Raw genomic sequence first — 15,969 nt, 5'->3', positions numbered from 1 at the left:
GTAGCGGGAGCGGGACGGGGCAAAGATGGCCGCCACACAGAACTCTCCTGCCAGGGACTTACTGGGCGAAATCTGAGGGGGTGGCTTGGCTTTGCTGCAGGACACAAACAGAGAGACCCCCCCTTTTAGGCAGGCCCTGCAGAGAGGGGGCAAGCAGACCCCCCACCTTCCATTCAGGACAGGACACGCAAATCCACAGCAGTGACCATGGAGACGCATGGGGTCGAACCCTTTCCCCCCGTGGGGCACAATGAGACATAATGACCGGGCTCTTTTAGAATGACATCACAACGCTGCTCACACATGCTCCAACACTGCGTCTGTGAACAAACAGCACCGATGTTTCACACAAGCATGTCCCAGGCAAAAAGGATTCCACAGAATGAAAGCTGGGGGAAAAAAAAAACAGAATAATACGAAAAGGACCCTAAATTGAACCAGAATGCACTGAAATCTAAATATCTGAGTACTCTAAGCCTCCCTCCATTCCTGCTCTGTACTACCCTGCTGCACTCACTAAGGTTTGCAGGCTACAGGTAAGACGCACACTGCCGTACTCAAAACGCCCCCAGTGGCCATATCCTGCAAATACCGCAACGGCAGATCTTCCAAAGTTATCATATTCAGTATTATAAAAGCCCCCTGAAATGGCACAGGAATACAGCTGCTAATCAAATTACACTTGTGAGGAGAATATCTTGTGTCGATATTTCACTTGCTGAGCTGCCACACGGTGTTCGCAGAAGGCATCTAGAGTGTTATGGGTATTACAACTGACTCAACACTCCGAGAGCAGGCTATGTGAAAGACGTAAAACACAGCGTGACTAATTACGAATATATTTTCTGGACTGGACAGATGTGGCTCTGTATTTATGAGAAGGTGGCACACACACACACACGCACACAATGCAGTCATGTAAGTATTTGGACAGTGACAAGACTTCATATGTTTTGGCTTTGAACTCCAGCACATTGTATTTGAGGTGAACCGATGAATATGAGGTTTTAATGTATCAGTTTTAATTTAAGGGTATCTGCAACCACATCGGGCGATCGGTGTAGGAATTACAGCTCCTTTTATGCATAGGGGACCAAAAGTCATTGGATACTGGTGTGTCAAAATCAACCGTTCGGTACATTGTTAAGAAGCAAGAACCTACTGGTGAGCTCAGCAACAGCAAAATGACCTGGTAGACCACAGAAGACCACTCTAGCGGCTGAGGGAAAAACATTTTCAATTGTTGACAAGATCGAGAGCGCTCTCCAGGATGTAGACGTAGATGTGTCAAAGACTACCATAAAGAGAAGACTACACTAGCATAACCTCAGAGGGTTCACCGCAAGGTAGAAACCACTGGTAAGCCTCAAGAACATAAAAGCCAGCTTGGTTTGATAAAAAGTATCTTTTTTTAAAAAAAAAAAACAACAAAAAGTTTCATGGACAGATGAGACCAGTATTAACCTGCACCAAAGCGATGGAAAGTAAATATGGAGAACTGCTCATTATCTAAAGCACACCACCTCATCTGTGAAACGTGGTTGGGGTGTTATGGCTTGGGTATGTGTGGCTGCCAGTGGAACTGGCTCACTTGTCTTCACTGATGACGTGACCGCTGACGGCAGCAGCAGGATGCATTCTGAAGAGTAGAGAAACATCTTATCTGCTCAAGTTCAGCCAAATCCCTCAAAACTCATTGGACAAAACTTCATCTCGCAGCAGGACAATGATCCCAAAACACACTGCTAAAACAACCCATTTTTCATTGGCCAAAAAGTGAACCTGTTCTTGACTGGCCGAGTCAATCACCTGAGCTGAATCTAAACAAGCGTACGTTTTCACTTGCTGAAGACAAGACTGAAAGCAAAAAGCCCCCCTGAAACAAACAGGAAATGAAGGCTGAAGAACAGGCCTGGCAGAGCATCACCAGGGAAGATACCCAGTCGTAGACTTCAGGCAGTCATCAAATACCAAGGAGTGCTGGAGTACGGAGACAAATCCACAAAAGCTTTGTCACTGTGCAAATACTTACATACGATTACATGTAATCTATATATGTGTGTATTTATACATGCAGGAACTGTCTGGCAAAAAACCAGTACTTCCTGACTGTTTCCTTTTTCAGCACAGCGAAGTTTTGCTCGGATTTAGACAGACGTGTCCCTCCTAGCCAGCAATTGACCCTTCTGTTGGACGGCCCGTGGGAGGTGGGGTAGGGGGTGGGGGGGGGGTCTAATAGGTGTTGAATGACCTGCTGCCAAACTCAACTCTTACCCCTTCACTTCCCTTCAAACTGTCAGCGGGTCATGAATCAGCCCCCCAGAGACCCAGTGCATTCTGGGCCTGCCCGTGGCCCGCACCGCTGGTCGGAAGTTCCTCCAGAGGAAAAACAAGCAGCTGTTGGCCTGTTTATATTAGTGTTGGAGAGAGAGGGGCCCGAATAACCAAATATCTGGACTGTAAAAGTTCCGTACAGGGCGAGATGAGGAGATACCGGGACAGGGGGGGGGAGCGGTCGCCCCTTCCGTCTTTCTGCAGAGCCATGAGAGCCCTCTCCTCCCCCCCCCCAGCCCCCACCCCCGGGGTCCCGCACAGGAAGCGGAGAGTTCACCCGCACGGCTCCCCGCTTCCTCTCGCATCCTGTTTCCCGAATTGGGCCGGCCAATCAGAGGGCAGCCGAGACGCAGGAACGGCGGCTGGGACGTCTCACACGCGTCCCGTCTCCACCATAACAAACTCCCCCGCCGCAGAAAAAAAACTCCCCCAAATAAAACCAGCTCATCGCCTCTGCTACAGAGAGACCGTGGGGGGAAAGGTGAGAGACACCCAGCCTTGTTGTGAAGGAGTAAGGTAGAGCGGAGAGCTCATTATTACTTCGATTTTTCAAATTGGAAAATTACCGATGGAGCCTTCCTCCTCCTCCTCCTCATCATCCCCTTCTTCTGTGCAACGTTAAGCCTCAAAGCCGGCGGTCAGCTGGTTTCAATAACCCAGGAAACAGAGCAGGAATTCTGGGATTGAGATGAACTCCAGTAGTGCCCAGGGCTGACGCAGGACTGCACGTAAAGATCCGCGTGGTGAAAGAAGAGCTCCAGAACCCCCCAGACGCCCTTGTTTGTTTTGGAGACACGAGGCAGGCCAATAAACCCGGGACTGACGAGGCTCGAAAGGCTGCGTTTTATAGAAGACTGGGACAATCCAGCTACAAATTAGAGCAGAAAACATTTACGATGACGACAGACCCAACAACGCCGAGAAGAAATACACTGGACTGCCCTCTGCAGCCTGTAGAGTGTTTCCTAAACCCCTAAGCTTCACCTGGCCATCACTACGGAAACGTGTTCTCCCCTGATCCTAAACTTCACCTGGCCATCACTACGGAAACCAGCTCTCTCCTGATCCTAAACTTCACCTGGCCATCACTATGGAAACCAGCTCTCCCCAGACCCTAAGCTTCACCTGGCCGTCACTAAGGAAACCTGCTCTCCCCAGACCCTAAGCTTCACCTGGCCATCACTCAGGAAACCTGCTCTCTCCTGGCCGTCACTAAGGAAACCTGCTCTCTCCTGCCTGTCACTAAGGAAACCTGCTCTCTCCTGCCCGTCACTAAGGAAACCTGCTCTCTCCTGCCCGTCACTAAGGAAACCTGCTCTCTCCTGCCCGTCACTAAGGAAACCTGCTCTCTCCTGCCCGTCACTAAGGAAACCTGCTCTCTCCTGGCCGTCACTAAGGAAACCTGCTCTCTCCTGGCCGTCACTAAGGAAACCTGCTCTCTCCTGCCCGTCACTAAGGAAACCTGCTCTCTCCTGCCCGTCACTAAGGAAACCTGCTCTCTCCTGGCCATCTCTAAGGAAACCTGCTCTCTCCTGCCCGTCACTAAGGAAACCTGCTCTCTCCTGGCCGTCACTAAGGAAACCTGCTCTCTCCTGCCCGTCACTAAGGAAACCTGCTCTCTCCTGGCCGTCACTAAGGAAACCTGCTCTCTCCTGCCCGTCACTAAGGAAACCTGCTCTCTCCTGCCCATCACTAAGGAAACCTGCTCTCTCCTGCCGTCACTAAGGAAACCTGCTCTCTCCTGGCCGTCACTAAGAAACCTGCTCTCTCCTGGCCGTCACTAAGGAAACCTGCTTCTCCTGCCCGTCACTAAGGAACCTGCTCTCTCCTGGCCATCTCTAAGGAAACCTGCTTCTCTGCCCGTCACTAGGAAACCTGCTCTTCCTGGCCATCTCTAGAACTGCTTCTCTGCCCGTCACTAGGAAACTGCTCTCTCTGGCCATCTCTAGAACCTGCTTTCTCCTGCCGTCACTAAGAACCTGCTCTCTCTGCTGTCACTAAGGAACGCTCTCTCTGGCCATCTCTAAGAACCTGCTTCTCCGCCGTCACTAGAACTGCTCTCTCTGCCGTCACTAGAAACCTGCTCTCTCTGGCGTCACTAAGAAACTGTCTCTCCTGGCCGCACACGAAACTGCTCTCCCTGCGTCACTAAGGAAACTCTCTCCTGCCTCATAGGAACCTGCTCCTGCCCGTCACTAAGAACCTGCTCTCTCCTGCCGTCAAGAAACCTGCTCTCTCTGCCCGTCACTAGGAAACGCTCTCTCCTGCCGTCACTAAGGAAACCTGCTTCTCTGCCGTCACTAGACCTGCTCTCCGCCGTCCTAAGAACCTGCTCTCTCCTGGCGTCACTAAAACCTGCTCTGCTGGCCATCTCTAAGGAAACCTGCTCTCCCTGCGTCACTAGGAAACCTGCTCTCTCCTGCCGTCACTAGAAACCTGCTTCTCCTGCCCGTCACTAAGGAAACCTGCTCTCTCCCGGCCATCTCTAAGGAAACCTGCTCTCTCCTGCCCGTCACTAAGGAAACCTGCTCTCTCCTGGCCGTCACTAAGGAAACCTGCTCTCTCCTGGCCATCTCTAAGGAAACCTGCTCTCTCCTGCCCGTCACTAAGGAAACCTGCTCTCTCCTGTGCACTGTGTCAGTACCAGACACGTACAGCATCCATGCCACCACAAAGTCCACCGGCTTAGCAGAATGTCTATAAATCCAGTTAACTCAGATTAATACACACATTTCAGGCCGTTTGTTCTGAATCAGAGAGGGATTTGGCTGCTGTACTGTGCGACTGCTCGTTCATGCCTGGGTAATACCTCCTCTGGCTGAGCTCATGGTGGCAGACAGATCCCCCCTCCCCACACAGACTCTGGGAGCTGGAAGTGTTTCAGCACAAACTTGCCAAGCAGGAGAATTCACCAAAAAATGCAACCTACAGGTAACAGCATTAAACTCTGAAGAGAATCGAGGAAGATTGCAAGAGAGGGAGGAATGGAGAGAGAGCACTAAGAAGGGAGGGAGAGCGGGAGGGAGAGAAAGAGGGCTGTCTGTGCGTTTTGTTTCTGTGGCTGGGGGGGGGAGTTGGGGGGGTTCTCTGCGTATCCTGCAGCGTCTCACAGGGGGAACGCACTCAAGAGGGAGCCTCTGCAATGGCATTTCCACTTTTAATTTGACAAACGAGGACTCTTGACTGAGCTAATGGCTTTTCCTCAAGGGCATAATTCAATCAGCGATGTCCGCCATCAAAGACATCTCCCCTAAACGCCCGTCCCCCAGCCCTCCCCGCACCCTCCCCCAACCCCCACCCCCCCCACACCGGCACCACAGTGTTGGCAAGTGCCAGTCTCCGTTTACTCTGAGGGACTGCGCCCCCCCCCACCCCCCCACCCCCCCCTCCTGTCAGGCGCCCGGAACTCAATGGCGCCACCCCCACAGACAGAGCGAAGCCACTCGCCATAATTGTTCATTAGCGTCAGAGTCACGGACAGGGTGGGGAACGGACGGACGGACGGACGGGGGACCGGGGGGGGCGGAGTTTCGGGCCGGCGACCGCGTCCCTCCGCGCCCCGGCCGTCAGGCTGGCTAACGGCGCCTCGATGGAGAATGCTCTCCCTTATAAACAAATGCTAACCTTTTTTCCTTTTACTTTCCTTTGTGATTATGTATACAAAAAATATGATCGTGCTGCATAAGTGATAGCCATTTCATAAATGTTAACAATATCAGATTATGGGGTAATTCCTTAGCTGTCTCTCAGAATATACTGAATAAGACCAGAGCCGATCTGGCCCGTTCTAGCCAAGGGCTAGCCGCCCGTGCCCACGATGAGCCACTTCTGTAACTGAGCCAGCTTCGCCCGGTGTCTTCCCCTGCGAGCGAAGTGTTCTACAACAGGAAGTGCAGGATGGTGTGGTCCCGATCCACAGCGTTCTCGGTACACTTCCACAGGTAATTAATCAATGCCTCCATCCACAGAGACTGTAGCAGCATTAGCATTAGCCCAATCAGTCACCAGGTCTGATCCCAATGGAGCGTTTATGGAATATTCTGGAATGACGCCTCAGACGGGGGTTTTCCCACTCCTATCGACTAGCCCTGAATGGACTGATATTCTCCTGGAAGCGTGGTGGCATTTTCCTCCAGCAGAGCTCCAGATTGTGCATCACTAGATGCTACTCAATTCAATTTGGATAGCACTCTTTAAAGAAACACAGTCAGAAAAATAGAAAAAAGAAAACTAGGCAAAAACCATATCTGAACCCGAAAAAAACAAGAAAGTGAGGTTAAAAAAAAACAACCCCCCCCCCCCAGTGGGAAGACAAACACTCAAGCGCAGCGGCTAGCTACTTGGAGTGGCCCCATACCCGATTAATTGGCTTCACGTGGTTTTCTCCATGCTGGTAATCACTACCTACGTGCGGCGTTAGGAAAACATGGCCCACAGTAGAACCATCTCCTCTCTGTAACCAGGAGCACGGGCTGTGACAGAGCGGACTGCAGTACGGTGTCCCTTCAGGTTCACATTTAAACTGACCTCGTCCTCCAACAGCGCCCCCTCTGGTCACCCACGCATCTACGGCATTAGTTAGTTCGTTCTTTATAATCACCAATGGGTTATTTGTTCTGCAGCATAGCATACAATAAATGACAATAAATAAATACCCACGACAAAAAAAAAAAAAACTTACTACAGCTTCATAAGAAAGCCAATGACAGTTGGGATAAGAGTGTTTAGTCCTGTTTGTTTTTAATATGGGGAGCCTACATCAGCTCTGAGGGAAGTAGTACAAATTTATTGGGCAGGGGATGCTGGGTATTGCAGAGTGACGGTGCAGCTCAGCTGGGGGGACTGCAGAGTGACAGCTGAGGGGTAAGACGGGGTTTAAAAGCAGTTTCCAAAAAAAATAAAAAAGATAAAAAGTCCTTCCCTTCTTAAAGAACAGAAGGGTAACAGGAGACAGAGAGAGGAGGAAACGCTCACTCTACTGAAGCGCTTCGTCATTCACACGCACATGACCCTGTCATCACGGTGCCTTTTTAAACACTCAGCATCGCGTTTCACAGGAGAACAGAGACAGAGCCGCCCCACCCCCCTCCCAACAACCCCAGAGGGCCTGGGAGTGCTCCAGGTCTGTCCTCCAGCCCCCCCTCCAAAAAACACATCATCATCACCATAATGGTTAACGGTTTATACCGTTAAAAAAATGCGTACAAACCGTAAAAAAAATGCATTCAATTTCAAGACTCCTCTTCATCAGCAGAACATCAAGCTCACACACGTGTGGGGTATGAGCTCCACACGCACCAAGCACACACGTGTGGGGTATGAGCTCCACACACACCGTGCACACGCGTGGGGTTACTACGCACAGCATCAGGCATGATAACTCCACAGCAGTGTCCGGCAGCCACCGCAAACACTACGCTGTTTAATCACCAGGTCACCGTTGGTATGAGCTCCACACGCACCAAAAACCGTGTGGTACGACTCCCCGTGCTTCCCCCCCCCTTTGCTTTCGTTTCGAATCGCCGACGGAAACCGAAGTTCACTCAGCGTGTTCGCTTTCGAATCGCACGCCGGAGAACCCGTTTCTCTAACGCCCGACGCCGGCCCCCGCGATTAACCGTCGTTAGCCAATCAGACGATGAGCTGTCGCGTTAAATTAGAGGGGGGCTGAAGAGGGGGGCATCTGCACGAGCATCGCGGGCGGAAGGCTGTGCCGCACGCGCCCCCGCTACCCCCCCCCCCCCCCGGAGCGCCAGCGGAGAAGGCCACGTGACCAAAACAAGGCGCCACTCCTCACGGGCCTGTTTCCAAACAAGCTGAATCTGAGCGGAGACGGGGCGAACAGAGGGGGGTCCACTATCTGGAGACAAAGGGGGAGGAGTTTACAGGGTGATTACGGCCCTGCACTGAACGCTATTTAAATGCAGGGTTCTGCCACTCCGCACCACAGGGGTGTGACCGAGCCAGAACCTTCCATCTCTGTGGGATTATCACTGAAACACACACCCTTACTATAGCTCTGAGGGATTATCACTGACACACGCCCTTACTGTAGCTCTGTGGGATTATCACTGACACACGCCCTTACTGCATCTCTGTGGGATTATCACTGACAAGTGCTTTCACTGCATCTCTGTGGGATTATCACTGACACACACACCCTTACTGCATCTCTGTGGGATTATCACTGACCGACATCCTCACTGCATCTCGGTGGGATTATCACTGACACACACCCTTTACTGTAGCTCTGTGGGATTATCACTGACACACACACCCTTACTGCAGCTCTGTGGGATTATTACTGACTGACATCCTTACTGCAGCTCTGTGGGATTATCACTGACTGACATCCTTACTGTAGCTCTGTGGGATTATCACAGACACACACCCTTACTGTAGCTCTATGGGATTATCACTGACACACACGCCCTTACTGCAGCTCTGTGGGATTATCACTGACTGGCGTCCTTACTGTAGCTCTATGGGATTATCACTGACACACACGCCCTTACTGCAGCTCTGTGGGATTATCACTGACTGACATCCTTACTGTAGCTTTGTGGGATTATCACAGACACACACCCTTACTGTAGCTCTGTGGGATTATCATTGACTGACATCCTTACTGTAGCTCTGTGGGATTATCACTGACTGACATCCTTACTGCAGCTCTGTGGGATTATCACTGACACACATACCTTTACTGTAGCTCTGTGGGATTATCACTGACACACACACCCTTACTGCATCTCTGTGGGATTATCACTGACTGACATCCTTACTTGTCAGTAGGATTATTCACTGTAGCTCTCCTAAAAATCAATTAGTTTGAACACAGCTGGAAATTCAAGCGGAAAAGGAAAAATGAAAGAATGTGGAACGTAACCGAAGTGCCCAGAGAGAGAGAAGGGGGGGGGGGGGAGAGAGAGCAAGAGAGAGAGGGAGAGAGGGAGGGGGGGCATGCTGGGACCAAGGTGGGACAAACTCACCATGGAGTTTTAATGGCAAAACATCCTGCCCCAGAGAGGTAAGGTCTTGATGAGGAAAGAGATAGAGATAGACGGAAAGATCATTAATATAGATCACCACCACCAAGTCAAAATATCACATTTACACACGTCTGCTCTTCAGTGCGCTACTAAAAATAAGGAAGCAGAACCGTCTGTGCGGTTGTTCGCAGAAAGAAAAACATCCAGCTGCAAAGACAGCAAAACGAAAGTCAATGGCTCAAACCATGCAGGCAGTTTAACGACTTCACCACATTTAATAAAAAATATGAAACCTAACAAAAATATGAAATTTAGCAGCTTTTTTCAGCATCAGTGGTATGGGAATGGTACAGCCTGTGGGAAGCACAGGCACGTGTATTCTCACACACTCTCACAGATGGCCTGGAGAAACCCATCCGCAGGTTTTTAAACTAAAAGCTGAACGGCTTCAGTGATCAAAATGCTACACAGAATCACTACCACTGAACAACTATCGACTTTAATGTAGTGTCTGTGGCGTGGTGTGGTATGGTGTGTGTGTGTGTGTGTGTGTGTGTGTGTGTGTGTGTGTGTTTGTGGAGCTGATGAAAGACAGTTTCCCAGAAAAACCAGTCCTCCTTAAAAACAACCCCATGGAAACAGCAAAAAAATCAGTTACGGCTATGTCCAATTCAGATGGCCAAACAAACACGTTCCCTGGGTTTTTTTAATGCCCGTGAGAGTGCTGGGCAGCCTAAAGGAGAGGGAAGAGCCATCCCATTGGCCAGCCTAAAGGAGAGGGAAGAGCCATCCCATTGGCCAGCCTAAAGGAGAGGGAAGAGCCATCCCATTGGCCAGCCTAAAGGAGAGGGAAGAGCCATCCCATTGGCCAGCCTAAAGGAGAGGGAAGAGCCATCCCATTCGGCACACTGGGCACACGTTTCAGCAGGGTGGTACAGCACTGGAGAACACACAACCACCCTGGTGCCAGACAGAGACTGCACAGGGACAGAACCATCTCTCAAAGTTTTATTGACAAGCCTTTTCCACAAACACTGACAGGGAGAGGAACTGCGTCTTTTCTGCAGGGACTTAAACTTCTACATGTCATCAGGTAACAGTCATATTTACTCACACAGCTCAGATATTTAGTCAAGGACCGCCCTCAGGTGGAGCTGAACACATTGCTTCAGCCCAGGAATCAAACTTGCAACCTCACCAGCCGTTACCTCAGATCTCACCACAAACAGACCGGGCAGGGTCCATTGAACATGCACGCTCACACGCACACACACACACATACACACACTCACGCATGCATGGACTACACTCTTACTGAAGCAGTCCAGTTTAAGCACCTTTCTCAAGGTCCCCCCCCCCCAGACAGGCGGACGACCTTCTCTACTGCTGACACACTCTTCACCTCAGGGCTGAGAACATACCGGAACCCGGCCTGTGAGCACGCCTGCTCAGGCCATCTGACCTCAGTGACCGCACCCACATTCCACACCCGTAACCGTGACCACATCCCAGTCTGATCTCCATGGCCCCGCCCCCCCCCTCTCTGGACACCCCCCCCCCCCCCGTGACCGTCTCTGTCGCCCGCTGCCATCGCGCACACTGCCGATTCGCTCCCACCGTTACAACACTTCCAATTCAAACATGAGATTTAAATGGAAAGCCGTTAAGAGCTGAGTATCGCCGCGACGGTGCGAAGAGGTAAATGATTTTTCAGAAACCGCGGGGCTCCGCCTACTGTCCCTCACAGCGACACGGGCCCCGTCCCCACGGCGAACGACATCCGATCACAAGCGCGGTCGCTTTCTGTCTGGCGAATGACGTACGAAAGCTAAGCTAACGGTAATCGTAAAAACAACCGCGGCGCCTGAAACGCATCACTCCTTCGGCCGGGGCACAGACGCCGATGCGAGGCCACGTCGGGCGAGTGAGCGGACTGGACGTGACCCGCGGACGAGGTCGGAGGAAAACACCTGGAGAGAGAGAGAGAGAGAGTGGAGAGAGAGGGTAAGCGCAGTGGCGGCGCGCGGCCCGTGGGGGGCGCCGTGGAGCTCACCCCGTGCGCTTGGTGATGGTTCCCAGGGTGACGGGCTGCTTGACCTGGGCCAGGGGCTGAACCACGGTGAGGCTGGGCAGCGGGGAGAGCCGGGGGTTCCCCAGGTTGTTGTTGCTCAGGTTGTTGTACGACTCCTGGCTGCTCAGCTTGGCTGGATGGAGAAAGAGATAGATGGGGGGGAAAATAAGCTTTTACAGCAGACACCTGCAGGGCCTACATCAGCCTCTATGAGCTTTCATAAGCATGCAGGAGAGACGACTATGAGCTTTCATAAGCATGCAGGAGAGACGACTATGAGCTGTCATAAGCATGCAGGAGAGACGACTATGAGCTGTCATAAGCCTACAGGAGAGGAGACTATGAGCTTTCATAAGCCTACAGGAGAGACGATTATGAGCTGTCATAAGCCTACAGGAGAGGCGACTATGAGCTGTCATAAGCCTACAGGAGAGGAGACTATGAGCTGTCATAAGCCTACAGGAGAGACGACTATGAGCTGTCATAAGCATGCAGGAGAGACGACTATGAGCTTTCATAAGCCTACAGGAGAGACGACTATGAGCTGTCATAAGCCTAGAGGAGAGGAGACTATCAGCCTTCATAAGCCTACTAGAGAGGGGTAAAACACAGCAGGATGCAAAAAAGAGGCTTAGTCAAGCAAGATTTAGATTTAGACTTTGGTTTCATCTGTGGAGACTGCATATACAGTCAGAAGGCACACACCATCATGAAGACCAGAGAACTAGCTATGGCTGAAAAACAACTGATCTGTAAATAGAGAGAACCGAAGAATTCATTAAGAAGGATAGCACAGAAACTGGGTATATCAAGTACAGCAGTTTGGAAAGTCTTGAAAAATAAAGAAACCACTGGTGGGACTCAGAAATAAGCACCACGCAGGCCAACTGAGGACGACAACCGCAGTTAATGACAGACAAATCCCAGAAACCTTTGAGATAAATGCTAAAAGAATGGTCAGTGACATCACCAGCAGTCTCCAGAGGGCAGGGGTGAAAACATTGCAAGCTACTGTACCCAGAAGCCTTAAAGGGGCAGAATTATAGAGGAGGTACGCAAAGATGCAAAACCTCTCATCAGCAGCAAGTATTGAAAGTCCAGAGTAGAATTTGCCAAGAAATACAGAGAGGAGCCAGAAGAGTTCTGGAACAGAGTTTTATGGTCAGATGAGACCAAAATAAACCTTTACCAAAAGCAATGGAGAGCCAAAAGTGTGAAGAAAGGAAGGAATGGACCACAATCCAAGGCATACTACTTCATCTGTCAAATATGGAGGAGGTAGTGTCATGGCTTGGGCATGTATGCCCACCCCTGGAACAGCCACACTCATCTTTACTGATGAGATAATGGAATATGGCAGCAGCAGGATGAATTCGGAAGTGTACAGACAGAGTTGGTCTGGCTACGTACAAAAGAAATTCCTCCAACTTCATCACCCAGTGCAGCAAGACAATGACCCCAAACACACTGCCTGTGCAACCAAAGCATTCATCAATTGGAAAAAGTGGATAGTTTCGGACCGGCCAAGTCAGTCGCCTGATTTAAATCCAATTGAGTGTGTATTTCAGTTGCTGAAGAGGAGCCTGAACATAGAAACCCCCCCGAAACAAAGATCAACAGAAAGTGGCTGCAGCGAAGGCCTGGAAAAGCATTTCCAAAGAAGATGCAGTTATTCCATTTAAGGGCTACGCAACCAGACTCAGACTTTGTTGCTTGAATTTACTTTTAAGTCTATCAGTTAACGTAAACACGAAATAAAAGCTGAGCGTCTGTACGTTTGCGTCATATTCGTCTTGTGATCCGAAATCCAAACGACTTAAGTACATAGCAAAACAAACAAATTTCACTCTACCATTACCTTACTTTTGGGGGGTGGGGGGGGCGCACTGCAATCTGTTTTTACTACCACTGTTTCTGTTTGAACCTATCCACTGATCTCTCATCTGGAGCTGGGCCGTCGACTGGAGCGGAGATACAGATCTTAAAACGGAGCGCTCCCCCGAAAAAGCGCAAGAGACGAGCGCGTGTCACCGCGGCGAGCGCGTTACGAGCGCGCTCAGACCCGCCCGCGTCCTCCCAAAAGCGGCCCGCGGGCGCGTTTACGACGAGTCGCTCGCACACACTCTGACCTCCCAGCTCTTTGCCCGTAAGTACGCGACCGGCAGCAGAAATAGCATCACGGCACAGGACAGACAGACGGGGCCTGCCCCTGGCCACAGTGACCCCCGGGCCTGATTAAAGCAAGACAGACGCCTTATGAGGGTACAACCCCCCCCCCCCCACTCTCCCCCCCCCCCCCCCACCACACAGACACTTTTATCTACTTTCATTCTCCTGACCACTAAACAACGGTTTACACAAAACAGATTTTAAAGACACCAACAAATGTAATTAAGCAATTTGAAAGGGTTTCCTGTGAGGCCTAATGTCTTTTATGGAAAGAGAGCAGGAGACTGGGAGAGATTCCTGCAAACAGGAACAAAGGGCAAGGAATATCATGTTTAAGGAGGAAGGTAAACACAGACGTGCGTGTGGGACATGTGGAACTGATCAGGCATCGGCTCACGTCAGCAAGCAAGACAGCCCACATGGCTAACAGTATGCTAACATACGCTCATATTCACACCACGCTAGTGACCAAGACAGCCCAAGTGGCTAACAGCATGCTAACATACGCTCATATTCACACCACGCTAGCGACCAAGGCAGCCCAGGTGGCTAACACCATGCTAACAAACGCACACATTCACACCATTCCAGTGACTAAGGTAGCCCGCAGAGCTAACAGTATGCTAACATACGCTCACATTCACACCACGCTAGTGACCAAAGCAGCCCACAGAGCTAATGCTATGCTAACATACACTCACATTCACACCATGCTAGCAACCAAGGCAGCCCACATGGCTAACGCTATGCTAGCATACGTACACTCAGATTCACACCACACAAATGGCCAAGGCAGCCCAAGGGGCTAAAGCACGTTAGCGTCTGTGTAGCCCCACACAGCTAGTTAATGGCACGCTAAGACACACACGCTTTTGCATTCACAACACATGCAAATTCCCTACCCACCCAAGTCAAATATCATGCGTTACATAAAGTTATGAATGGCTGCAAAGTAGTAAGTGTCTGGCAGGTCTTTTGTTATTTTTTTGACAGTTTTTTTTTGATGCAGACTGTCTGCGGGCCCTGGCCCAAAGGGCGGGGGGGCGGGGGGCGGGGGGCGGGGGGGTGGGGGGTTGGGCTCCTGGGGTCTCTGATATCCTCTGGCATCCAGAGCAGCAATAACACATTTTATGACCCGTGGAATATTACAGACATCCACTAGCACTCAGCCCTGAGCTGCAGCCGACCGCACGGCTTTACCCCGTCCAACGCAAGCCCAGGCCTGCATGGAAACACATTACACATTATTTCACATCCGCACAGGACATTAATTATTTCATCACACCAATTATATTTAAATCTTTTCCGTTTCAGTTCTATACGTACACACACACACACCTTTCAGTGTTTTTGTTTTTATTACAATAAACCTGAGCTTTATATATGTTGACCTAATATGAAGGTTTGTACTCGGTAGGATGTCAAGTTATTAAACTGGTCTTTCCCGTAAGAATGGGTCGTATGAAAGCCCGGCTCCGTTTTTTTACCCAGAACACCCTTTTAAGGAGACAAGAGGGCAAAAGGTGGGTCGGAAATCCTGTGGGTCTCAATATACAAAAGATTTTAAAGACTAAAATCAAAGTACAGACCATTGATCCGTTGTAGAGAAAGCATATGTTATTTTAAAAATAATTATAACTTTTATTATTATTACAATAGCAATTTATATTATTATTATTATTTCAAACCTTTCATGCTTTTATTGTACATTATTGTAATTAAACTGTTAAGCTGCATCAACAATAATCAGGAGGATATTGAATATAGAATGATGTTTTTGAACAATTTCTTTATTTCACCGTGGAGTTTACAAATGCTTCATTCAGAGTGGCTGAGCTGAACGTGAATGTCTTTGCAGACATTGTCCCTGTGAACAATTGTGAGTTCAAGTCCTTTTTTGTTTAAACAAATGCCCTATAACCTCTGAGACACAGACTCAATTAGCTCTCTGACCATTTCTGTTCTTTTGTTGCATGAAAGGAGAGGAAAAGGCAACAGTGACTGAATGAAAAGACAGAAAGAGACGGAGGACAAACAAGGGAGGGAGAGAGAGAGTGAGCAAAGGAGGAGAGTGAGATAGAGCAAGGAAAGGAGAGAGAGCAGAGGAGAGAGAGAGAGAGAGAGAGAGGAGTGCATGCAGGGATTATCAGAGAATAAAGCAAGAGGAGGTTTAGATCATTAACCCATTTCCCCAGGATTCATTCATACTGAGGTATGTGAAATGGCCGCTTTGTGTGTAAGGCCTGGGGTCTCCCTAAGAGCAGGGCCCTCAAGCAGGGGCAGTACTCAAACCCGGGCCCAGCTTGGCCCGAGTCCAGAGGGCCCTTCACATTCAAAAGCTGCAAACCCTCCCCACATTACAGATGTGTGTGTGCGCACTCACACACAGACGCACACACACAC

At 50.1% G+C, this 15,969-nt stretch overlaps 1 protein-coding gene across 10 annotated transcripts in view; it reads right to left on the bottom strand.

The window, feature by feature from the left end:
* Window positions 1-15,969, bottom strand: part of LOC135235652 (BCAS3 microtubule associated cell migration factor-like) — a 170,077-nt gene that overhangs the window by 95,465 nt on the left and 58,643 nt on the right. For 6 of the 10 annotated variants that reach the window (XM_064301346.1, XM_064301349.1, XM_064301345.1 and 3 more), the window contains exons 16-18: window positions 11,380-11,530; window positions 9,327-9,371; window positions 1-94 (exon numbers count right to left, since the gene is read on the bottom strand). The exon at window positions 1-94 is cut by the window's left edge and continues 31 nt beyond it. In XM_064301346.1, coding sequence (XP_064157416.1) covers window positions 1-94; window positions 9,327-9,371; window positions 11,380-11,530 — 290 coding nt within the window. The remainder of the gene's footprint in view (window positions 95-9,326; window positions 9,372-11,379; window positions 11,531-15,969) is intronic. The other 4 variants (XM_064301348.1, XM_064301347.1, XM_064301354.1 and 1 more) reach the window with 1 other exon arrangement.

The sequence above is a fragment of the Anguilla rostrata genome, chromosome 12 (assembly GCF_018555375.3).
Source record: "Anguilla rostrata isolate EN2019 chromosome 12, ASM1855537v3, whole genome shotgun sequence".
NCBI lineage: Eukaryota > Metazoa > Chordata > Actinopteri > Anguilliformes > Anguillidae > Anguilla > Anguilla rostrata.
Note: the sequence above shows the minus strand (reverse complement) of the source record. Positions and strands in the feature narration are given on the sequence as shown.